The sequence below is a fragment of the Cervus elaphus genome, chromosome 18, assembly GCF_910594005.1.
Source record: "Cervus elaphus chromosome 18, mCerEla1.1, whole genome shotgun sequence".
NCBI lineage: Eukaryota > Metazoa > Chordata > Mammalia > Artiodactyla > Cervidae > Cervus > Cervus elaphus.
In genome coordinates, this window is record NC_057832.1 from 34507779 (window position 1) to 34535039 (window position 27261).

General features: G+C 39.2%; 1 protein-coding gene across 1 annotated transcript in view; it reads left to right on the top strand.

Annotated features, from left to right (window-relative positions):
- LRRC72 (leucine rich repeat containing 72) overlaps positions 1-27261 on the top strand; it is a 144536-nt gene that overhangs the window by 95614 nt on the left and 21661 nt on the right. Inside the window, exons 5-7 of the mRNA XM_043872973.1 lie at positions 451-640; positions 6147-6220; positions 11394-11463. Coding sequence (XP_043728908.1) covers positions 536-640; positions 6147-6220; positions 11394-11463 — 249 coding nt within the window. The 5' untranslated portion in view covers positions 451-535. The remainder of the gene's footprint in view (positions 1-450; positions 641-6146; positions 6221-11393; positions 11464-27261) is intronic.

Here is a 27261-nt window from a genome sequence, read left to right on the forward strand (position 1 = left end):
CTTTTCAGAAAATAAAAATTAATGCAAAACACACATGATGAACAAAAATGTCAAATTTTAAAATAAAGACAGTCTCACTGGTACTGATTTTTTTTTTCCCCTTTTGCATTAAGCTCCAGGAGGGCTCCACCAGGCCCTGCCTCACTCCTACCCTTCACAGGTGCTGTGGTTTCACACACATCTACTTTTCAGAAACCTAAATTTTCTAATATTCAGATCTCAATAGAGTTATTATTACTGGGTGACTTCATTGGGGCCGTCTGATACACTCGTGGTCTCTGGTCTCTACCCGATCGCCATCCCTCCTACATCCGCGGTATGCAGCACCCCGCGTAGGAGAAACACGGGAGACCTAGGTTCGACGCAGTGGCTGTTGCAGGGCCACAAGCGCAAACGTCACAGAAGTCCGGATTTGGCTTCACATCTTCCCTACTTCGGATTGGCTTTTAGTCCACAGGGTGGTGGTAACTCTTGGTAACCGCCGGAACAGTCAGCCGCGGGCCAGGCTGGGTCGACCACAGGTGCTGCGGAATGCATGGGTGTCCGGATGGCCAGGGAACCCAGTCATCTGCCGCGTGCCTGCCGACACCCAGCAATCCAAGTGAAGGCCGCAGAAGCTGCCCTGGAAATCAGCCGTATGGTAAGCATCTCCCTCTTCCTCAGACCGTGGAGCGTTTCGGGGGATCCTGACAGAGCTCCAGTCCGCTGGAGGCCACCCCGGGGTCCGGGGCGAAGGGATAACGCAATCACAGTCCCCAGCCAAACCTTCCATTGGGGCTAGAAGCCTGTCATCTCCTGACTGGGGTTTGAGGACTGCCCCGATCCACACTAATTGATTTACACTGACCCTTTCCCATTTAATATCTCATGCATATATAATTATGGCAGTTTATAGAGACTAACAGGACTTCCCAGGTGGCGCTAGTGGTAAAGAACCCTCCTGCCAATGCAGGAGAGGGGAGAGGTAAGAGACACAGTTCGATCCCTGAGTCAGGAAGATCCCCTGGAAAAGGGAATGGCAACCCACTCCAGTATTGTTGCCTGGAGAATCCCATGGACAGAGGAGCCTGGAGGGCTACAGTTTACAGAATGCAGGAAAAGTCAGACAGGACTGAAGCAACTGAGGATGCCTGCTGGCACACAGATTAACACCACCATAAATTTGAAATCTTGACCCTCCTATATATATACATATATATATATGTACATGTATATATATATACACATGTAGAGCCCTCAAATGTTTCCCTAAAGTGCAGATTGACACACTGGGGAGGAAAAGTTCTTTGAGGGACAATACAAGCGGAGTTGAGGACAGTTTAGATAATGACTAAAAGAATCCTTGATTGGGGAATGAAAAAAAGTCACAATTGCATTGTGCCATTTAGGACCTAACAAGGTGCTCTCGAGTTCTCACGCTTGTCTAGAAAGGCTTGGAGCTATGATAATTAGTCAAGGCTGAACGTTCTGTAATGAAATGGAAACCTCACACTAAATCCTAACTTGTGACGCATGTGTATTGCATGAAGGTATAGGAATGAATCATTATAGTAGATAAATCATCAAAGTGAGGATATTTTCTTCCATAGGTCTTAATAAAGTCTTCATTCTTCTAGGATGTAGTAGTCCCACAATTTTCAAACATTTTATTCTATTTTATCTAGATCCCAAGGTATCTGCAGTGGAAGTAGCTGCTTTTTTTCTTCTCTATGCTAGAACGATCTACATCCAAGTTTTGTGTTGGGTTGTTTTTATTTTCCTGTTTCATCAATCAGTTAATTTGAAAGCTAACATTTTCCCCTTATCAGATTCCTGAAATTGTTCTGCAAATTGAATACCTTTTCTGTGTGATATTCTCTACCATGCTACACAATATTGCAGATTCAAGTTCTACCTTCTTGAAACCCTCCCTCTCTGTTCCCACTGTCTTTTTGCTTCTCTTCATAACTTTATAACAATCCCTCATGTATCTTCTTACGCAGCTTGGCTCTCTACTCCTCCTTCCAAATGTAGACACTTCAGGATGGTCTTCCCTGGGTCCCACTTTCTCCTCTGTGCTGGCTGACGACCAGGCTGGACATACCTATCCTGACACTCTGGTGAGATTCGCTCTCCCACTTGCAACTTTCTGGTGGTCGCCTTGACCTCTTCCACCAGTGCCTCAGGTTCACGCTTTGTCCACTGCATGCATCTTCCCTCCCGGTCACCTTTCTCATCATCGTGTCATCACATCATCATCATCACCAGTGGCTTCCCTTGCCCTTATTCTCTGCCTCCGGTTACCTGCCAGTTCTCATCAATTCTCTCTGTAGCTCACATGTCATCCCTGTTCCCTGCTCATTCTCACTTGCTTCTATCCCTGGGGCAGGCTTATCAGATCTTGACTTGATTTTCCAGAGGCAACCTTGCTTCCTGTCTGCAGTTCTATCTGCACCCTAGGCCATGAGATATGGCATGCTTTGTCACATCTTTTTTCCTGTTTAAAAATCCTATAATATTTCTCTGCAAACTTCCCAGAGTTGAGTCCATTGATTAATTAGCCAGTCGTTATTAAGTCCATTCTTTTACAGCCCAACAAAGCAAGGGCACCAAAAGAGAAGGAGGAAAAATGATTTTAAAATAACTTGATATTGGATATTATTTAAAAGCATTGATATAGTTGTCATGGGAAAAATCAGAACTTTATTAGACTTCCTTACACTGATCTTACCATGCTGTTAGTGTTTCATTTATATATATACAAAATTAAATTTAATTTTAGGTTACATAAAATATGTGATTTTAAGTTAGAATTCTTAAGACCCATTAAAGTTTTCTTTGAGCAGTAGGTACATACTTCTGAGCCTAAATTTCAAAGTGAGCACAAGTATATGACCCCAATTCACCTTTTAAAATGGATCCCTCACAGTTGCTTGCTGTATTCCTTTTCCCTGCAGCCAAAGACTGTACCAGCCTAATGCCTTGTACGTTCTTCCCCTGCTTTCCCTCCTTTGTGTACTTCCTTCCCTGTAACTAAAACACCCATCCATCAAAATCTTTGTCTAAATTCTCCTCATCATTCAGACTGAGCCCACTTGTCAGTCTTGCCCTAAAATCCTCTCAAAGTTCCCAGGGTTCACAGTACTTTCTTACTCCTCTGAATTCACTAGAGTGGTATTTTTCTTCTCTCATAGCGCTTAACATTTGCAACCTTCTTTTGCAACATTGTGTATCCTTCCTTCTCTTATTCAAAGTTTACTTACAGGGAATAGACATAGTACCTGATTCGTTGCTACATTTACTAGCTAGCCATAGACTAAACTAGTCACAGCCTGAACCACAGTAGTTTGTGGTTCAATAAATAGCTGAATGACCTGTTTGGACAAACTTCGGTAGAAATGTTCATGTAAAAGTATGCTGCTGCATACAGCTATTGTTAAAAATAGTATGGCAGTTCCTCAAAAGGTTAAACATACAATTATCATGTTATCCAGAAATTCCACTTCTGAGTATTAATATATACTCAAATGAAGTGCAAACAGGGTTTCGGATATTTGTACACCCATATTCATAGCAGCATTATTCGCAAAAGCCAAAAAGTGGAAGCAATCCAAGTGTTACTGATAGCTAAATGAAAAAACCAAATGTGGTATACACATACAATGGAATATTATTCTGCCTTAAAAGGAAGGAAGTCTTGACATACACTACAACTAGATGATTCTTGAAGACATTATGCTAAGTGAAATAAGCCAGTCACAAAAAGACAAATGCTGCATGCTTCCATTTATGTGAGGTACTTAGAGTAGACAAATTTATGGAAACTGACAGTAGAAGGGTAAGTGTCAGAAACAGAGGAGAGAGGGAAAGAAATGAAGAGGTAGTGGGTTCAGAATTTCATCTGAGAAAGATGAAAAACTGAAAATGAATGGTGGTGATGGCTGCACCGCAATGTGAATGCACTTATTACCACAAAAATGTGCAGTTAAAGTAGTAAATTCGGCATTATGTATATTTTACCACAATTTAAAAAAAACAAAACAGTTCAGGGAAAGAATTCTTGTGTCTCTTTAGATGAAAGGAATATGCTGCCAGTGAAGTTGTTTGTTGATTGGGAACTGGAACTGTTCCACCACGGGTTCACTGAAACTTGAAACCTCTTGGAGCATTTTCGAGTTCTCTGGCATTATGACACCTTCTTGTTACCAGATTCATATGAAAGTTTTGCTTGGAAGGAAGTATGCCATGATAAAGAGCTGGGTAAATGAATAATTAATTACATCAGTGATTTACATATTGTGAGTTTTCATTTCCCTTTTTCATCTTTTTCTTTTCAAAATTTAAGTCCTGAAATATTCATTCCATGAGTAAAGTGTTCAGAATGTATATTAATTTCTGATTACTAAATTAATATGTGTATATCACAAAATATTCAAACATTATTGAAAAGGGAATTTGCTAAAAAGTGACAGTCCCTTGTAATCTCAAGTAATAACTTGTTAATGGTTTGGAGTGTGTGCATTTTGTGTGCATATAAATGTCGTTAGTAACAAAACTATTGTTACATATATAAATATTATACTGCCAATGGCATTTTTACTTAAAATTATATTTTGGATGTTTTTTAGGTCTAGACATCTATCTCTCTTTGTTTTTAAGCTACTACATATGTCCTACTGTGAAGTTGCATCTTAATATAACCCCTATTCCAATTAATTAGGCATATTTCACAACTACAGACAATGTATGTATGAGATGAGCAATGATATTCACATTTTGCTTGTGTGTGTATGTACTGATGTATTTCTGAGTGTTAGATGTGAAACTGTGAGATTGTTAGAAGCCATCTTGTAATTTTAATGGATAGCTGCAAAATTTTAATTATACTTTGACCAAGCTTTAACATTCAAAACACTTTGGCAAAATTGAGATTGACTGTGTATAGTACAAGCTGATGGTTTCAATGTTTAAATTAAAATACCCAGATGTGGATGTCTAATGGGGTTTTTTCAAACTCCAGATTCAGCTCATTTATCATGGTCACAAAATACCCTAATGGAAATGCCTACACCTGAACCAATAAATTCTCCAAGCCCCAAGATCCAACTTGTCTAACAGGGTCACAAAGAAAGTTTGGGGTATAAATTAGCAGCTCTTCTCCATCCCTGGGATATCTGTCTTCCTCACCTCTAGATACTTGTTCATCCCGTTAAATCTAACTTTTTAATGTCCCCTACTAAATAACAAAACCAGTGTCCAAAAATCCATAAATCACTTACTGACATTAAAACCTCACCACCCACAACAAATTCAGGCTGAAATTTCTGAAATTTGGTGATTGCTTTGACCCTGATAATTACAGTGTTTGTCAGATTCCACAAGTGCAATGATTATACTCTCCACTTCTGCTGTGTCTTATTAGCATTACTCCTTCATTGACAAATTATAGATGGTCTTTAATTTTTCCATATCATCTTAGACCACATAGCCTATAAATGTTATTTTGTAATTTAGTAAAAAATTTAAGAAGAAAAAGCAAAGCAGTTAAATAACTGTTGTTGGATATGTATTTTCAAACAAAAAACCTATGGGAATAAAAACTGCTTCTTCTCCTCCAAAAATTCCCATGGTCCAAGTATATTAGTAACTCTTGAAACATGAAGACACTATTTCTTTGCAGAGGAAAAAAAATAACATTCATACACTCATTCATTCATTTGTCTGACATTTATTGAGAACTTATAGGGTACATTATACTCTTCTCCTTCCATCTCCAACCTTGACACTGTCTTCTGTGAAAACGGAAAACCTACCAAATATCAGTCCTTCATGCTTAAAGAAATATTTACAGATATTTAAAGACCAAATTATTCTTCCTCATGGAGAATAAAAAGCTTGTTTTTGGTATATAAGTACACACGCACATTTTTTTTTCTCTTGATTAAAATTTATTTACACATCTGTGCTCAGGATTAAGGATAATGAAATTCAACCACAAAAATGATTAAGTAATGTTGAATTGTGTTGGAATTTATCAGTTTAGAGTAGTTGCCTCCATATTCACCTTTCTTTTGATCTTTTTGTAGACATTATTGTTATTGACTGCAAATGTCTCAGTATTTCTGCTCAGTGGAATGTGGCTTGACAGATTAATTATATGTTATCAGGCAATTGAAGAGCAGCTAAAGATATGTGGCCACAAGAGGGATGCTGATGTCTTTGAGCTGTTTCTTTCTCAAAAGTAAGTGTACTTTATGTAAGAAAGAGAAGAGCATCATGTTATGTTTCATAGATTCAAATGTTCTCTTTCATTGTTTTCCCCTTGTGTGGACTGGCAAGTAGCCCATGTTTGTTGGCATTCACAGTCTCTATTGGAGAGGCAGGATCCTGAAATGGATAAAAACAAAGACTATGGAGTCAGGCTGAGTTTGAATCCCAGTTCTCTCTCTTCCAACTGGATGATCCTGTGCATGTCATAAACCTATTAGGGTGGTCAGTTTAGCCAATATAAATATAGAATACCAGTGACATGTGCATTTCAGAGAAACAAATGAATATAATTTTTTTAGTATAAATATGTCCCACATCACATTGGGACGTTTGTTGTTTCTCTGAAATGCACATGTAACTGTGGATCCTGTATTTTATCTGGCAAACCTATTGCCTACATATAACAGTACTACCTGCTTCACAGGGCCATTGTGAAGATTAAGTGAGTTAATTGAGAGTAGGGAAGGGTCTGGTACTCAGTAAACAATCAGCATTAGTGCAGTTAGTATTACTACTGTGACTAAAGGATAACGACTCATTATACCACTGTACTAAAATAATAGCCCCGATTATGCTATAACCACTAGCCAATAACCTTCATACTAATTTTACTGGTAAGTGGGAGAACTTCTCCCTTATGTGACAATTTCCTTTGATTCCACTCTGACTTCTCAACGTGGCAGGCAGCAAAGTGAGTCCTTCTTCTTCAGAGCGAGTCACAGGGCCTGGGGTAGAGTCCAGGTGGAAGGCGGAGTCTGTGCTTGGCTGGATGCTGAGAGCACAGGTTTTACTAGTGCACCAGTGATGCCTATGTAGCTACACTGGGCATTTTCATAACAGTGATCGTATTCCTAACTTTTCTTTCTCCTCTTTCATACCTTTAGATCTCTGTGAATTCCAGGTATTATTTTAAAAGAGACTTAGCATATTTCTACTGGTACTTAATATTCAGAACTTAGCTACTTTTTAAAGAAAACATCCTACTTTATCAATGAAGTTAATCACTTTTTCTCTGGTGATTTGAGGAAATCTTTTATTAATAAACATATTTATTTTGTGAAATATTAAATATGTTTTAGTTCATTAGTGCCATGAATAATAGTTATCTTTGTAATGACCCTGAATCTCTTCGTAGTAAGAGACTAAATAGCTAACAAATTTAAGATTTTAAAAAATAAACTTTTTAGAATGGAGCAAATATGGTAGGCAATTCTGACAAACTTAAGGTCATGCTTTGATCCTCTCTATAGACCAGTTTGTCTTACAATAACAATAAATATTTTTTTGTCTTCAAAAGATTGCATCTCTAAACCTTTCATGATTTTAACAACTGTACACTATTGATCATTAGGATAAGTAGATAACAATAGGAAAAGCTTTGAAACACTAGAAAAATGGAAATATTGATTTTATGACAGTGGATAATTAGTGGTCTTCTCAATTCAAGGATAATACATTTTGTATCCTAAGAATACTAAGTTATCATATAATACATCTAGGTACAAAAAATGTTTCACAGTCCAGATGCCAATAAACTGGGTAAATCAGGTTATTTGCCTAAGTCTTTGTTGCCCGTGGAAAATGGAAAGGATCATATCACTGTTTCCTTGAGAAATCATGGAGAACACATCCTGTAACAACGGAGCTGACGTATCATTGTCAGCATGAGTCATTGTCATCATTAGTAGAGTTTCTATCGTCTTCCGCTGGCCTCACCTTAAAATGTAATAGCCTGTTATTAATTTAGGACAAATTCATATGCAAAATAAACCTTTTCTGACTTAAGTTAAATTCTCCTCAAAAGTGAGCCGTTTTATTATATTACCTATAGCAGAGTGTCAGTACAACTATTATGAGAAAATTAATTTGACAGTGGTGTGACACAGTTGATATTTTATAGCATTAATATATGAAAATAACTTTTCTGGGAATCCTTGTAGAAACACTCTAAATGGGGCTTGAGTTTCTCTGCTACCACGTTATGGCGGCTTTATTTTTGACAGGAAAAAAAAAATGGAGCTGACGTATCATCATTGTTGTCCAGTGCCATAAGTGTGTCAGTGTCCAAATGTGCCATCCCAGAAATTAGCTACACATCTTCAGTGAAAGAGGAGAATGCATTATGTGTGCAAATATATTACAGGTTACTTTGAAGGAACCCAGAATATTTTGTTGTGTCAGGGAAGTGCTTGAAGACTAATGGTACCTGTCGAAAGGACAAGGTGGTCCACTTGAAAAGCCTTCTGTTTGGGATAACCTGAGAATAATTAAAAAAATGATAAAAGTTTAAGAAAAAACCTTTCAAATCTGAAAAGGGTGGAGATGAGAAGGAATGAGAGAAAGAAAGGGGAGAAACAGATCTTTTTTTTTACCAAGTACCAGCTAATAAATGTAAAAAGAATGAGAGGATTAGAAAAATTACCATTTCATAATCCCAAATGTACTGATTCAGGTCAATATTATTAATCAAAACTAAAGCCATTGAATAAATAGTTATTGAGAACCACCAATCTGTTCTCTGCAGGTTGGCAGTTACCAGAGGGGAGGGGGATTTGGGGGTGGGGCATGAAATAGGTGAACATGATCAAGAGATACAAACTTTCAGTTGTAAAATAAGTTGGGGATGGAATGTATGAGAATACAATCAATAATATTGTATTTAACTTTGTATGGTTTCAGCAATTGGATTTCATCTGGTGATCATTTTGCAGTATGTCCAATGTCAAATCACTCAGAATTTTGCCCCAGATATTGCTTTTCAATGATAAAATTTGTAGATACTTTCACAATGAAGAGAACTGGAAAATACAGCCTTAACCAAATCACTGAACTTAGCTTCACCAACAGGGTGAACAGGTGGCTCAGTGGTAAAGAAAAGAGATCCCTGGGTCAGGAAGATCCCCGGGAGGTGGGCATGGCAGCCCATTCCAGTGTTCTTGCCTGGAGACTCTCCTGGAGAGAGGAGCCTATAGGGCTACAGTCCATGGGGTTGCAAAGTGTTGAACACAACTTAGTGACTAAGCATACACACACAACCTTCACAAAGAGTGGGACAAAGTGGCATCATTTTGCCTCCTGATGTGGTGTAGTAATTACCACTGTTGTAGCTAAAAAATGATCTACCTTAAATTTAATCATGAAGAAGCAATCAGACCAATCAAGAATATGAGAAATTCTATCAGACAACTGTCCTGGACTCTTCAGAAAGTAAATGTTGAAGGCAATAAAGGAGAGAAGGTGACTATTTTTAATTTAGGAAGACTAATGGATTATACAGAGTATATCACGCAAACTGCTGTGCTGAATGAACCATAGGCTGGAATCAAGATTGCTGGAAGAAATATCAACAACTTCAGATATGCAGATGATACCACTCTAATGGCAGAAAGTGAAGAGGAACTAAAGAGCCTCTTATGAGGGTAAAAGAGGAGAGTGAAATATCTGGCTTAAAACTCAGCATTCTAAAAAACTAAGATCATGACATCTGGTGCCATCACTTCATGGCAAATAGATGGGGGAAAAGTGGAAAGAGTGACAGATATTCTTTTCTTGGCCTCCAAAATCACCGCAGATGGTGACTGTAGCCATGAAATTAAAAGACGTTTGCTCCGTGGAAGAAAAGTTATGACCAAGTTAGACAGCATATTAAAAAGCAAGAGATCGCGTTGCCAAAAAAGATCTGTATAGTGAAAGCTATAGTTTTTCCAATAGTCATGTATGGATGTGAGAGTTGGATGATAAAGAAGGCTGAGTGTCAAAGAATTGATGCCTTCATATTGTGAGACTCTTGAGAGTCCCTTGGACTGCCCTGAATATTCATTGGAAGGAGATCAAACCAGTCAATGCTAAAGGAAATCAATCTTGAATATTCATTGGAAGGACTGATACTGAAGCTGAAGCTCCAATCCTTTGGCCATCTGATGTGAAGAACTGACTCATTGGAAAAGACCCTGATGCTGGGAAAGATTGAAGGCAGGAGGAAAAGGGGGCGGCAGATAATTGGATGGCATCACCAACTCAATGGCCATGAATCTGAGCAAACTCTGGGAGACAGTGAAGGACAGGGAAGCCTGGCATGCTGCAGTCCATGGGGTCACAGAGAGTCAGACACGACTTAGCAACTAAACAACAAACAACAATGGGTTATACCAAATGAAAATGGGTTATACCAATGCATCAGTGTTGATGCAGTTCTGGGTTTAAACAAGCAAAAAATCTATAAAAGAAATGTAGGGACAACAGGAACAATTTGAATATGAATAGCAGTGTGTTAGATAATATTGTTGAATTCAATTTTAATTTTCTTAGGTTTGATATTGGTATGGTGGTTAAGCAGGAGAATGTCCTTATTTGAGGGATGCGTGTGCTGAAGTATTTATGAATCAAAGCCCTGGAGTCATGTCTGCAACTTATTTTCAAATAATTCACCAAGAAACTTATTAACTAGCTAATAGGTAAATTGTGTATACAGATAAGAGAGTGAACATAAATGTGGCAAAATATTAAAAATTATGGACTTCTCTGTCCATGGGAATTATGGAGAAGTCCATAATTCCCATGGACAGAGAAGCCTGGTGGGCTACAGTCCATGAGGTCACAAGAGTTGAACATGACTGAAGTGACTCAGCATACACATGTACTATAAACAACAATGGGAGAATAAAACCCTTCACTCACTCTCTGCCTCCTTGGGTCCTGCAGTTTCCATGTCTTAAATCCAGTTTGGCCAAGATCTGGACAACCTCAAACTAAAGACCAGGTAGGCAGTGTTGAAGCAGGAGCCAATGCTGTTTCCCACACTGACCTTAAGTCTGGTGTCTTCTGCGCTTACTTTTGTTCCTCTGGCCTCTCCTCAGTGAAGTCTTTTAAAATGAAGGTCCCAATAAATTCAGTCATAATGAGGTATAAATTCTAATAATGTGATAAATTTCTCTCCTTTTAGTATTTGCTGACTAACAAAAATCTTAACCCAAGAATGAAGTCTTAAAGGTGGAATGTAGGAAATTAGCCTGTATAAATATGCCAATAATTTTGAAAGGACAGAAAGAGGCCTTTTCAATTCTCCCCAAATCATGCTATATAAGCAACTTTAGACATGAATAAATTAATTGTTGCTAACACTCACTTTCTCTTTTCCTTTCTAGGGAGCTGACAGAGGTCATTGATCTTTCTAGGTTTAAAAAATTAAAATACTTATGGCTACATCATAACAAGGTAGTATGATATTTGATCTTTACGTGCCTCTATGATTAAACTACAAACTTAATTTCATGTTTTTAATAGAACTGATCATTAAAAGTATTAATATTTTATACTCCTAATTTTAATGTAGGTAAAAAACTATATGTATATACAAAGTGGTATAGTGCTAGTGGTAGAGAATCTGCCTGCCAACGCTGAAGACTTAAGAGACATGGGTTTGATCCCTGGGTTGGGAAGATCCCCTGGAGGAGGGCATGGCTACCACTCCAGTGCTCTTGGCTGGGGAATCCTCATGGGCAGAGGAGCCTGGCGGGCTACAGTCCACAGGGTCGCAAACAGCCAGAAACAATTGAGGCGACTTTGCACACATGCATATTGAATAGGTCGATTTGTGAGACATTGTCAGATGAGAGTTTTACTTTTTCCTCCCATGTTCTTTCAAAACTGTTCAGTGTGAGCTGCTGCTTCCCGGTTTCCTGGAAGAAAACCTGTGCAGTCTCATGACTTTTTATCTCTCTCTTTTTTGTAGTTCAGGAACTTTCAGTCCGTTTTAAGCCACAGTCATAGTCTCAGTTCAGAAATGAGAATGTGGAGATGAATATGTTAATTCATAAACGAGACTTCCCCCATCTCTCCTCTCTTATTCAGCTAGGGCTGACTGAGGATGGCCATCTGCCTTCTTCATTAGCAAGGGGATGTGGTTGCTTGTTTTCTTGCCTCGCACCTCTGCCCCAGCCTTCTCAAGTGAGTATGGAATGAAGAAGTGTGGAGGCAGTGGAAAGGCCAAGGAAAAGCAAAGTTCTTATTCAGTTTGCACCCACTGGTTTATTGTTTTCTCCCATTTCTCAGAGTTTATTGTTTTCTCCCATTCGGTTATTCCAAAGCCCCCTCTGCTAGGTTTCTCCAACTCTGATTCCTCTTTGCTGGCCACTCCAGATCTCCCCTAACCTTGTATCCCAGTCGTTCTTACATCTGAGCATCTCCTCGCCTTGGCAGACTGCCCTTTGGGGCAGGATCCTTTGTAAAGTGCCCTAGATCAACATTTCTCCAAAGGTCCTGCATGCATTCCCCAGAACTCACACACATTGTCCTGCCATGTGAGGGACTGATTACCTCCCAAGCTGATCTAGCTTCTTCAGGAAGTGCCAGGCACTGAGCCACCATGTCACCAGCTGCCAGGAATGCTCATGAAGGTCACTGAGTGTGGCCCTTGAAGCTGCTCTTAGAGGTCAGGGTTAGTTGGCAGAGACTTCCCACTGCCTCCTCTGGAGTGGGGCCTGACTGGACTTCCAAGCTCTCTTCAAAGAGCGGGAGTGAACTAAAATTCAAGCCAAAACAATCACTATAGTTAGCTAGTCAGTCTTTCTCAACTTTCTGAAGTTTGACTTTCCAACAGCTTGTATCTTGTTCATTATAAATTGATGATCCAGTCTTAGCATTCTAAATTTAAACTTTCAAACACCAGCTGATTAAAAAAAAATGATTTGAGTTTTCAGTAGTAGTCTGCTTGTCAAGCAATAGTCCAGATTCACAGCACCGAATCTTTAGGCAGTCATGTTTATGGAAGTATTTCAATATTACATTGCAATTTGTCTGTTTTTTTAACCAACTAAGTGGAAAATGGAAAAAAAGTTCTATTAGTATTAAGTGCCAGGATAAGTTGCATAAGCTTGAAATAATTTCTAGGAGAACAAGCACAAACACCTTCAAGGCCCAGGCAGCTAACAAGTGAAATGGAAAGTGCAAAAACTACTCAAGGGCATACAAGTTCAAAACTTTTAAACACTCTGCCAAAAATTATCCTGGGTCACAGTGTGTGACCTCCAATTAGAAAAAGATGGAACTCATCAAGCATGGCAAAAGTGACTAATCATTGTTTTTCATGTGTGTTCCTTGTGGTGTTCAGTGTTCAGCTTTGAAGGAAAGAACATGTACAAATGTTGGCAGTGTGTCTAAAGGGAGAGGTGTGATTAGGGATTTTTAATATTCTTTTGGCTCTCTTATAGTGGACACCATCCCACCTTCAGGCAGTCACTGAATTTTCATACAACTGACGTACAGATGCATTATATACATAGGAAAGGATTACACACACTGTCAACTATTGTACTTTGGTTTTGAAGAGGGATTGGTGGAGAAAGGGTGCAACAAAAGGGCTAAATTCTCTTCTAATGTTTGGTTGTTTATGTTTAACAAACTATATTCTTTCCCAAATAGCCATCACTTAACTTTGTTCTTTAAAAATAGATTTATTCAGATGGTTAGACGGCATCATCACCAAGTCAATGGGCATGAAATTGAGCAAACTGGGAGATACTGAAGGACAGGGAAGCCTGGAGTGCTGCAGTCCATGGGGTCACAAAGAGTAAGACATGACTTAGCAACTGAACAACAATTCCATATAATCCTGAAAAGATATCATATTCAAATAAATTTTAAGTGGTCATGAGATGAGTGAATAAGCCAATGTGAATTTTTGTGTTGATCAGTAGTTGACTGGTTGCTAAGTTGTATTCACACTCCATAAAAAATTAAAGTCTTATTCAGCATCTAAAACTCTAATGGGCATGTTAGCTATGATAGTACTTCATCAAAATTCCTATGGAAAAATGTGATTATTAGTTTTCTTTACAACCTAGATTACTCTGGGTGAACTACTATCAGGAAGTTACTATGCCAGTATAGAAATGATATGGAGAATCTTGGTGAAAAACATCAACATTGACAAATGAACATAAATATTTAGAATTGTAATGTTTTGCTAACAATGGTTTGAATCTGTGACCAGCATTGTTCTTACATTATTGTAGAACACAAATAAATGTTCTTAGATTTATTTCCTACCCTCTGTTTAGGAAAAACTAAGGCACAAAATAGTAAAACTAAATGAACACATCTTTTTGTTTATTCATTTATTCAATCAACAATTTCATGGAGGCAAATGTACTGATCATTTTATCGGTTGTCTATTCATTATCCATTATTTTCCTTTACCTCTATAGCAGAATCTGAGTTTGTGTTTTAGTACACACTTGTTGTTAACTCAGGCAGGTGGTCCCATTCCCACTTCCAAAGGGTGGAGCCTAAACTGTTTAAACAAGTCAGGATAACCCCATCCTCCTTGTGAGTGGCTAGTCAATGAATGGGCTCAGAATCCAATTGTTCCAATAGAGACATTGGAGGTAGCTCCTGGGAGACTTCTGTGAAAGGTTTCCTTATTACTCAAAGAGCACTGGAAGAGAGGTCCACTGTTTCCTCTGGACATTTTCTGGCCTGGCTTATAAGCCAGAAACCATCCTTCCAACTGGTGGGTGTATCCAACCAGAGCTGTATCCAGCTCTGAGAAAAGCAGAGCTCAGAGAATCATTGAGATTTGAGGCTCTTACAACCTCTGGACTGCTAGATATGTGAGAGAATGAGTATTTTAATTTATGGGCCAATTTGAGTTGAGCTTGACTTCCCTGGTGGCTCAGACGGTAAAGCGTCTGCCTACAATGCGGGAGACCCGGTTTCAAACCCTGGGTTGGGAAGATCTCCTGGAGAAGCAAATGGCAACCCACTCCAGTACTCTTGCTTGGAAAATCGCATGGATGGAGGAGCCTGATAGGCTACAGTCCATGAGGTCGCAAGGAGTCGAACACGACTAAGCGATTTCACTTTCTTGAGTTGAGCTTAGAGATTACTTATAGTCAAAAGCATCCTATCTAATATGGTTTATTCTGTACTTGTTTTAGGCTACTGATAGAATATAACAATGAATATGATGGTACCTGCTCTAGAGATAGAATTAGGGAGTGGCTATACTCCTGGTAATGGCATCACCGACTCGATGGGCATGAGTTTGAGTAAACTCCGGGAGTTGGTGATGGACAGGAGGCCTGGCGTGCTGCAATTCATGGGGTCGCAAGGAGTCGGACACGACTGAGTGACTGAACTGAACTGAACTGAAGTGATATTCCTGGTGAGGGCATTGTGGTTGCAAACTACCTGGAATGGAATGAGAGAAAGCAGTGGTTTGGGGAGACAATGAATGAGTGTGGTTTGGTGTGTTTGGAGCCGAACATGCTCAAAGGGTGCACACTTCTCCCCATTATTATGCAATGGGTGATAAAACTGGAGCTTCTAGTCTGACCCTGAACCAACAAATTAAATAGGTACAAGTTGTTTCTAAGGATTTGCAATGCCCCAACTCTCCTAGGTTTGTTCAAGCTATCCTGCTTCCTCCATTATGCTCTCCAAGGGCTAGCTTTCTCCTTGTATTGTGTGGATATTCACCAGTTCTGTAGCAACTCTCTTTCTGAGTCATCTTTCTCTCATCTCCACTGATGTAATTAGTGAGAGGCAACTGCTCTTAGGTGTATATAAACTGTAGCCTTCAAAACACTCTCTTGTCTCATCTTCCAGTGAGCCTGACTGAGGGAATTTTAGGTCACAGTTCATCTTTTCTAGCTTTCCTAAGAATCTGGGTCTGCTCGGATTAGTGGTCTAAGTGATTTGCATGTTATACTACAGTTTCAGATGGTCTGTATACATTTGATCTATTTGTGTTTTGGCTCATTTCCTCAAAAGCTTTTTTTTAAACAGATGTTTAATAATGAGTGTATAATAGTGCCATAATTCGAGTGTCTTTCTATTTCTGGAAGATCTAGCAGTACTTGGGTATAATCTATTTATCACAGATTACAGTAAGCATTTGATGAGAAACCTGTGTATAATGCCTCACCAAGGAACTAGCCAAAACACAATCTGAGTTTCCACCACATAGCAAAAACTGAATAGTTGACAACTCTTACAAAGTAAATTTAAATGAAAATGCATCTTCTGACAAAGTCATACTTCACCATCTAAAAAGTAATGAAAATATTTACAACAACATTTTCCACACTAAAATAAGCAAAATCACTTCAAGAAAGAGTGAGCTCATTCTTCTGTGCCATAAAGATATGTTGTTTTTCCCTATCTGCCAGACAGGCAGCACATATTGCAAATTTGGTAAAGGGCACACATGTGTATATTTTAGGAAGGTATATTGATGTGCAAAACTAGCAAGCCACAATTTGAAAAGTCAAATAATTATTTGTAATGTACAGTTTTAAATATTTGTAAAGAACTCTTTGAGCGGCAATACTTTTTTTTCAGGTAGTTTTCACAACATGAAAGTTTAGTTGGTTCCTTTAATCAGGTTTAGTATAAATGAATAAATTCATTTCATTTATACATGCCATACTTTGTTCCAAAAAACTATTTAGAGCATCACAAACCCTGTGGTAGAGCATATGAGAAATTAATGAATAAAATGAACTAGCATACATTCCTTTGGGCTTTTATGTGTTTCTGTTATCTCAGTGTAATATTAATTATCTCTCTTATGTCAACTCTATTGAAAGAATTATATTTTACCAAATATTTAAAACTTCCTCAAAAAAGTAACCTAAATAAGATTTCACTGCGTGGTTGTGAAATTCATATACACTATGTTTCTAGTTGCTTCCCAGGTGGCTCAGCGGTAAAGAATCCGCCTGCCAGTGCAGAAGATGGGTTCTATACCTAGGCTGGGAAGATCCCCTGGAGAAGGAAATGGCAACCCACTCCAGTATTCTTGCCTAAAGAATCCCATGGACAGAGGAGCCTGGTAGGCCATAATCCATGGGATCACAAAAGAGTCAGACACGACTAGCAACTAAACAACAACATATCTAGTTACGATTCAAAAAATGAAACCTGTTTGGGGGGCGGGGGTGGAAATGTATATAAAAATATCAAGAACATGGAATAAAGAGGGAAAAACATGAAAATGAAGATCTATTTGCATTGTACAAAAACAGTTATTTCTCAATGTTTTTAAAGTGTAGATTCTATTTCCAAGTATCATATACATTTTAAACTGATCCAAATGAATGCCTCATGTTCACTTATTGGACAGGAACACCATATATATGAACTTATAAATCCTAAAAGTATACTGAAATTTTTCCTTTTTTTTCCTCCTATATAATTCAGTGTATATTATTAAAATTGTTCCCAACTAATACTTAAGAATTTCATGTAAATTTAGGGACTATTGTAATTATAATATCAAACATGCAATAATATACCCCTTTAAATAACACATAATTATAGGCTTTTTCAGAATTGTATCATGTCATTTAATCTCTGGTCTAGGGGTCTTTAAAGCCCCAAGGTTTTTCAACTCTGATACTACTGACCTTCTGAACTGGATCATTCTTGGTTGTGGGGGTGGTATTGTGCATTTGGGGATATTTAGCAGCATCCCTGGCCTCTACACACTATATATCAGATTTCTTCCCAGAAGCAACAACTAAAAATGTTTCTAGGCACTGTCAAATGCTCCCTGGGGTACAAAATTGCTCCTCACTGAGAATCCCTCAAAGACAGTAAACAGAGTGATCTGTGGAAGTCTAAGTCAAAACATGTTACTCTTCTACTCAAAATCTCTAATAGTTACCTATTATTTTCAGCTGAGTTCTTTCGGTAGCCTAAAGGCTCTGCACATGTAGGCTGCCAGCTTACCTCTCTGACCTTAATACCCCTTCACTCCCTAACTCGCTGACCCAACAACACCCTATTATCTCTGGACTTATATACACTGGCTAGTGTTCAATTGCTTCTGCATAGATATTCTCATGGCCCACTCCCTTTTCCTCATCAAGAATTTGTTCAGATATTACCTGCTCTGTGAGGTCTTCCTGACCAGCCCATTTGAAATACAACATTATCTCCCTGTTGGCACCCCTAATTTCCATGCTTTATTTTTTTCCCATAGCATTTATCAACTGATTCCTTAATACACAATTTATTTATTGTAAGTATTATTTGTTTTCTCTTTCCCTGCTAGGAAAAGAGACAGGGGTTTTGTCTGTTTTTTTCATAGCTATACCACTGAATTTAACACAGGGCTGGTACACAGTAGCTGCTCCACGAGTATTTGTTGAATGGAAAAATGTGTACATAAAAATTCTAATATTTTCTCATAAATGTAATATTTCCATTTTGTCAGTGAATCACGAAAGTCATGTAATGGATCATAAATTATAAGTTTGGGGAGGGTAATGATAATATTTTACTTAATATGATACTTTTTTGTTCCTTCAAAAATAGTTTTTAAGCTTTGTTTCTTCAGCTTCTGGTTTTGTTTTTTTAAGCATCATAGCTAGGTCTGCCAAGTTGAACTTTTACTTTGCAAAGGTGCTAGTTAAAGGAAACAGCAGTGCACTTAACAGAAGCATGCTTTAGCTGAGTTAAGCAGGAAAGTAATATATTGAAATGATACTGGGTGAATATTAGGTAGTTTAGGAATCAAGTGTAGAAAATTCTTGGGATCAAAGAAGCCACGGCCAAAGCCACATCACAGAAGCGGCTTCCGCGTGCACTGTTGACTCGCCAAGCAGCCAGAGAAGACCCCACCTGTGCTGCTCTTTTCCTGTCCCCATTCCTGCTGCCACCATTTCCACTGCTGTCTCCTTCTCTGCCACCACCAGACTTAACACAAAACTGTCTCTGCCTCTTTGCATTACTTGTTCCTGATTTTTTAATTTTTCTTAGAGTATAGTTGCTTTACAGTGTTGCGTTAGTTTCCACTGTACAGCAAAGTGAGTCAGCTCTACAGATGCACAGACCCCCTCTCTTTTGGCTTTCCTCCCCATTGAGGTCACCCCCCGGGCACTGAGTGGAGTCCCCGTGTTACGCAGTGGGCTCTCATCAGCTACCTATGTTATACACAGTAGTGTGTATGTTAGTCCCAATCTCCCGACTCACCCCACCCGCTTCTCTCCCCCTCCCCGCTTGGTGTACATACATGTGTCCTCTACATCTGTGCCTCAATTTCTCTTTGCAAATAAGATAATCTGTACCAGTTTTTTTTTAGATTCCACATATAGGCACTAACAGGTGAAATTTGTTTTCTTCTTCCTGACTGACTTTACTCTGTCTCTAGGTCCATTCACATCTCTACAGATGACCCTGTTTCTTTCTTTTTATGGCTGAGTAATATTCCATTGTACCACGTCTTGATGCACCCCTCTGTTGATGGACATTTAGGTTGCTCCGTGACTAGTGCTGCAGTGAACGCTGGGGTGCATGTGACTTCTGGAATTATGATTTCCTCTGGGTGGCATTACTAGTTCTTGATTTGAAGTTCAGAGGGGATGTGTCAGATTGCATCCTAGCCTAGTCATGTGTCCACACATTACCTGTCAGGAAATCTAGAAAACCAAGTATTTTGCCTAATGAGGAGTAAGTCCTAATACCTACCAAGGCTCATTAGATAAAGAATTCCTTGAATTGTGGGGAGGATGATTCAGTGCTGGGAAGCTAAAAAATAATGACTAGTGTGTCCTATATTTAATAAGATAATGTTTAGAAAGATGAAAATCCAAAGAATAATACCAATAGCTACATAATAATTCTTGGCAGAGTCTGGAACTCTGGATATTGAACAGGGAGCTCAGGTATAGTTATAATCCTGTCACTAATAAGCTGATAATATTTAGCAAATATTTGTCTAGAGCTCTGATTCCTCTTATGTAATATGCATGCATGCTAAGTTGGCTCAGTCGTCTCTGACTCTTTGCGACCCTATGGACTGTAAGCTTACCGGGGTCCTTGAGATTACCAGGGTCCCAGGCAAGAATACTGGAGTAGGTTGCCATGCCCTCTTCCAGGGGATCTTCCCAACTCAGGGACTGAACCCACATCTCTTACATCTCCTGCATTGGCAGGTGAATTCTTTACCACTAGCACCACCTGGGAAGCCCCCTTATATAATATATGGGATATTTATTCCTCATAACTAAGGGGTGTCATGATGAAGAAATTTGATGGCATATGTGAAGTACTGAACAAAGCACATACAGTAAGCACAGAATGAATATTAGGGACCTACTCTTTAAAAAAAAAAAAACACGTTTTTAACAGAGCTATATGTATCCCTATTATAATAGTTTAAAGAATTAGCTAATTCTATACATTAGCAACATTTCTCCACACTCTGCCTTCATTTGTTAGCCCCCAGATGCAACAACTTTCAGTTTTTTAACTAATCTTTCGTTGTTTAGCTGCATATCTCAAAGTCACATGCTGGTATTTCTGCCACTTGATTTCTCCGCTTTAGACAATAGCTGTTGAGTTTCCACACAAAAAAATGAGGATTTAATGCTTTGTCCTTCCTGCTCCACTCCCATACTTTCAATACACAGGCATACTTTCCATTTCCCATTCTCCTAATGTGGCAGTATTGTGATTTGGGTTAAATCAACATTCACTGTTATTATGACAACCCATACTCTTCAGAGCTAAGCCATGTGTTAAACTCTAGCTATTTTCCCTTTATTGGATTTCCTCTACATCCCTGGATTTTATTTTCCTTTGATTCGTTAAGTAGTTTTTTGTTCTGGGTTGAATTGTTTCCCTGCCCCAAAATTTATATGTTGAAGTTCTAGACCCCCACTGTCTCAGAATGGGACTTTTTTTGGATATAGGACCTTTATGAAAGTGAAAGTCACACAGTCATGTCCGATTCTGTAATCCCATGGACTGTAGCCCACCAGGCTCCTCTGTCCATGGAATTCTCCAGGCAAGAGTACTGGAGTGGATTGTCATTTCTTTCTCCAAGGGGATCTTCCTGACCCAGGGATCGAACCCTGGTCTCCTATGTTGCAGGCAGATTCTTAATGAATTGAGCTACTAGGGAAGCTACTAGAACCTTTATAGAGGTAATGAAGTGAAGACGGGGACATTAGGGTGGGCCCTAATCCAGTGTGACTGGTGTCATCATGGAAGAGGAGATTAGGATACACAGGGAGAGAAAAGAGAGCGCAAGAGTGAGAGTTAAAATAAGAGGGAGAAGGAAGAGGGTGAGGGGGAAGAGAGGGAGAAAGAGATGAGGAGGAGGAGAGAGAGAAAGAGAGAGAGAGAATAGACATGTGTGCATACAGATAGAAAGTCACGTGAAGGCATCAGAAGGTGGCCATGTACAAGTCAAGGAGAGAGGCCTCAAAATGTAACCAGTCTTGCCAGCACCTTGATCTTGGACTTTTAGCCTCCAGAGCTATGAGGAAATAAATTTCTATTAAGACACCCAGTCTGTGATATTTGTTTTGCAACCCAAACAAATGAATATACTTTTTACTAGTTACTATTACCTATTCCACCCAAACTCTCTCCCAGCTTACCGAATCTATTCAATGAATCATTCAGTAGCTTTTATTTCTCAAAGAAGTATGCCAGAACCTTCTGACGTGCTCCACTCTGGACTTCCTGCCCTGCATACCTCGGTGCACAATTTTAATCATCCTTCATAGCCATTCCAGGGCCTCCCTTCGCCATCCTTAGTTCTGATTCCTGATCCTTGAATATGATGTGTGTGTGCACATGTGAGCACATGTGTTCTGTCTGGAGGACAGTGTTCTGACATTTTACAGTGATGTGCTTTGGTGCACGTCTGTTTTCAACCATTGTGGTGAGCTTGGGGAAATTACAGTCGAGAAACTCATATCTTTCCATTTGGGGAATTTTTCTTGGAGTGTATTGTTGATTTCTTTCTCTTTTATGTTCACCATTCTCTTTCTGGAACTCCTACACAAATGTTGAACTACTGAACTGGCTCTCTAATTTTCTTTTATTTTCTCTATTTTCTATTTTTTTGGTCAGGTTGCTCTACTTTCTGAGAATTTCGTCAACATTCTCTTCCAACTCTATTATTACATTTTAGACTACATTCATGATTTTAATTTTCAAGGGCTCTTTTACCCCCTCTAAACGTTATTATTCTATTATCTTTATATATAACATTAAACTATAAAGACCTGGCTGCCCACATTCTGAGAGCCAAGCTGGGTAAAGAGGGCTGGGAACCCTCAACATATACTGTGCCTACATTCCCTTAATCTTTCAGTTTTCAGTGGGAACCTCTGTCTTTACATCTGTCTAGTGGCTACTTGGCCAGGAACTCTTGCCTTTTATTCCACCCAGGGAATGAATCTCTAGTCTTTTGAGGTGGTAGGGGAGAGGTCCAGTTGCCATGTGGTTATACTGGGAACATTACTGAGAAATAGAATTTCTCTGCTCAGTTAATCCTCTCCTCTTTATCCTCAGGTCCAGTCTTTGATCCTTTTTAGAATTTTGTGGTATAAATATAAGGTTGTTTTCTGGTTTAGAATTTGACTTTCTTATATCTATTAATTCTATTACCCCTAGATCATATACTTTCCAAAACCATATTGCTATGGTCTAATTTTCTGTTCTCCCTCTCTTTATGAATATACATTTTTTGAAACAATTATTTTATTGTCATTTTAGATAAATATTTGGCTGGAAAAAATTAAATTTGTGTTTATAATGTAAACTTTTAACCAGAAGTCATTTTCCTCACCAATTACGCAATCGTGTGCGTAATTCTTAAGTTTCCTTCCAAGTCTGTGATCTTGTTTTACAACAATAGAAATTTTTTGAAGACACTCTATATTGATGGCATTATTCAGATTTAGTGAACATAGTCTCTAAAACTGATTTTACAAGCTGTATTCTAGGGAGCTATTATGGAACATAATTCGAGAGACACTCAGAAATCTTCTCAGAGCACAATACCTATTCAGACTGACCTAAAAGTCAGCAATTAGAGAGTCATCTATCACAATCCTCTAATTTAAAAGAAATAGCAGGGCTTCCCTGATGACTCAGCAGTAAAGAATCTGCCTGCAATGCAGGAGACATGGGTTTGATCCCTAGGTCAGGAAGATCCCCTGGAGAAGGAAATGGCAACCCACTCCAGTATTCTTGCCTGGAGAATCCCATGGACAGAGGAGCCTGGTGGGCTACAGTCCATGGGGTTGCAAAAGATTCGGACACGGCTTTGTGACTAACAGGAGCAGCAGCAACTACTGGCAGACAGTGTTCTAAGTGAAATAGTGAACAAAATAATTTAAAAGGAACACCTTTGGGGTGGCTATCTTAAGCCTTATCAACAGTATAGCAGTTTACCTCTACCAAGCTGCAGAAATGGGACTCTAGAGCATGTTGAAATGGCTTGAAGTGAGGTGTTCAGGAGTAAGAGGATGCCAGGAAAAAGAAATGCTGAAAAGCAACGTGGAGGAAACCAAGAGCAAGTGCATTTACTTGCATATTACTTTGCTTCACACCAATGTTGGGTGATTCTTTTTAGTATGGACTGGACTGTGAAGAAAGCTGAGCCCTGAAACTCTTCACATGAGGTGGCCAAAGTATTGAAGTTTCAGCCTCAGCATCAGTCCTTCCAATGAACACCTAGGACTTATCTCCTTCAGGATGGACTGGTTGGATCTCCTTGCAGGCCAAGGGACTCTCAAGAGTCTTCTCCAACACCACAGTTCAAAAGCATCAATTTTTCGGGGCTCAGCTTTCTTCACAGTCCAACTCTCACATCCATACATGACCACTGGAAAAACCATAGCCTTGACTAGACGGACCTTTGTTGGCAAAGTGATGTCTCTGCTTTTTAATATGCTATCTGGATTGGTCATCACTTTCCTTCCAAGAAGTAAGCATCTTTTAATTTCATGGCTGCAATCACGATCTGCAGTGATTTTGGAGTCCAAGAAAATAAAGTCAGCCACTGTTTCCACTGTTTCCCCATCTATTTGACATTAAGTGATGGAACCAGATGCCATGATCTTCATTTTCTGAATGTTGAGCTTTAAGCCAACTTTTTCGCTCTCCTCTTTCACTTTCATCAAGAGGCTTTTTAGTTCCTCTTCACTTTCTGCCATAAAGGTGGTGTCATCTGCATATCTGAGGTTATTGATATTTCTCCCTGCAATCTTGATTCCAGCTTGTGTTTCTTCTAGCCCAGCGTTTCTCATGATGTGCTCTGCATATAAGTTAAATAAGCAGGGTGACAATATACAGCCTTGGCGTACTCCTTTTCCTATTTGGAACCAGTCTGTTGGTCCATGTCCAGTTCTAACTTGCTTCCTGACCTGCATATAGGTTTCTCAAGAGGTGGGTCAGGTGGTCTGGTATTCCCATCTCCTTCAGAATTTTCCACAGTTTATTGTGATCCACACAGGCAAAGGCTTTGGCATAGTCAATAAAGCAGAAATAGATGTTTCTCTGGAACTCTCTTGCTTTTTCAATGATCCAGCAGATGTTGGCAATTTGATCTCTGGTTCCTCTGCCTTTTCTAAAACCAGCTTGAACATCTGGAAGTTTGTGGTTCACGTATTGCTGAAGCCTGGCTTGGAGAATTTTGAGTATTACTTTACTAGCATGGGAGATGAGTGCAATAGTGCGGTAGTTTGAGCATTCTTTGGGATTGGAATGAAAACTGACCTTTTCCAGTCCTGTGGCCACTGCTGCGTTTTCCAAATTTGCTGGCATATTTAGTGTAGCATTTTCACAGCATCATCTTTCAGGATTTGAAATACCTCAACTGAAATTCCATCACCTCTACTAGCTATATTCATAGTTATGCTTTCTAAGGCCCACCTGACTTCACATTCCAGGATGTCTGGCTCTAGGTGAGTTATCACACCATCATGATTATCTGGGTCGTGAAGATCTTTTTTGTACAATTCTTCTGTGTATTCTTGCCACCTCTTCTGCTTCTGTTAGATCCATACCATTTCTGTCCTTTATCGAGCCCATCTTTGCAGGAAATGTTCCCTTGGTATCTCTAATTTTCTTGAAGAGATCTCTAGTCTTTCCCATTCTATTGTTTTCCTCTATTTCCTTGCATTGATCACTGAGGAAAGCTTTCTTATCTCTCCTGGCTATTCTTTGGAACTCTGCATTCAAATGGAAATATCTTTCCTTTTCTCCTTTGCTTTTCACTTCTCTTCTTTTCACAGCTATTTGTAAGGCCTCCTCAGACAACCATTTTGCCTTTTTGCATTTCTTTTCCTTGGGGATGGTCTTGATCCCTGTCTCCTATACAATGTCACGAACCTCCATCCATAGTTCAATCAGGCACTCTGTCTATCAGATCTAGTCCCTTAAATCTATTTCTCACTTCCACTGCATAGTCGTAAGGGATTTGATTTAGGTCATACCTGAATGGTCTAGTGGTTTTCCCCACTTTCTTCAATTGAAGTCTGAATTTGGCAATAAGGAGTTCATGATCTGAGCCACAGTCAGCTCCCAGTCTTGTTTTTGCTGACTGTATAGAGCTTCTCCATCTTTGGCTGCAAAGAATATAATCAATCTGATTTCGGTGTTGACCATCTGGTGATGTCCATGTGTAGAGTCTTCTCTTGTGTTGCTGGAAGAGTCAGTTGTAAGAGTCAGATGACATTGGTGAAAACATCTAGCTTAGTGCCTGGGTCATAATAAACGTTTAAAAGATATGACTTTTCCCTTGAGTCTAAATCAGTAGTTCCCAATCAGGAATGACTTTGCAACCCCTCTCCCATCTCACACATAGAAGGGGAATATGTGGCAATGTCTGGAGACATTTTTTATTTTCACAACTGGGGTGTGTATGCATACTGACTACTGTATGCTAGCAGATAGATGTTAGGGATGCTGCCAACCATACTACAATCCACAGAGCAATTCCACCAATCCCAACAAAGATTTATCTGGCCTCAAATGTCAATAGTTGTAAAGGTTGAGAAGTCCTGCCCTAAAAGTATGCCTCTTTAATTTTAAACTCATGCTGGCATAAAAATTTCCCCACTAGTCCATCAGTGGTTACCCATAAGAGCTTTATCTTAAATGTAAGTCCTCTCCACTCTATCAAAAGTAATAATGGTTAGGGAGTAAATAATAGCAGCTATTGTTTATTGACCACTTGCTATGTGCCAAACCCTGAGCTAAGATATGTTGGTCTTGTTTAGTCACTAAGTCTCACCTGACTCTTCACCACTCCATGGACTGCAGTATGCCAGGCTTCCCTGTCCTTCACTATCTCCTGGAGTTTGCTCAAACTTATGTCCACTTAATCATGATGAGTGATGCCATCTCACCATCTCAGGCTCTGTCTCTCCCTTCTCCTCTTGCCCTTAATCTTTCCCAGCATCAGAGTCTTTTCCAATGAGTTGGCTCTTCACATCAGATGGCCAAAGTATTGGAGCTTCAGCATCAGTCCTTCCAATGAATATTCAGGGCTGATTTCCTTTAGGATGGACTGGTTGGATCTCTTTGCTGTCCAAGAGGCTCTCAAGAGTCTTCTCCAGTGCTCAGCCTTCTTCATGGTCCATCTGTCACATCTGTACATGACTACTGGAAAAACTATGACCATGTGGGCTTTTGTCGGCAAAGTGATGTCTCTGCTTTTGAATATGCTGTCTAGGTTTATCATATCTTTTCTTCCAAGAAGTAAGCGTCTTTTAATTTCATGGCTGCAGTCACTATCCACAGTAATTTTGGAACCCCAAAACTGTCACTGTTTCCACTTTTTCCCCATTTATTTGCCATGATGGGACTGGATCCCATGATCATAGTTTTTTGAATGATGAGTTTTAAGCCAGCTTTTTCACTCCCTTTTTTCACTCTCATCAAGAGGCTCTTTAGTTCCTCTTTGCTTTCTGCCATTAAAGTGGTATCATCTGCATATCTGAGGTTTTGATATAATTTGTGAAATGTCACATGCTAATATAAATTTTATGGCAATCCTTAAAATTAGTAGTGTAGATTTTTCTAAGTGGAAAATTGTAATAATGTTTTACTTTAACAATAGTTTGAGTGTCAAAATAATCAGCAAGTCTTTCAATTCCCATTCCTGGATCTTAACTTCAGCAACTTGGTACACTGCAATGTCTATAAGGTCCTGTGAATTTTACCTTGGAACTATCTCTCAATTTCCTCTACTTTGATCTT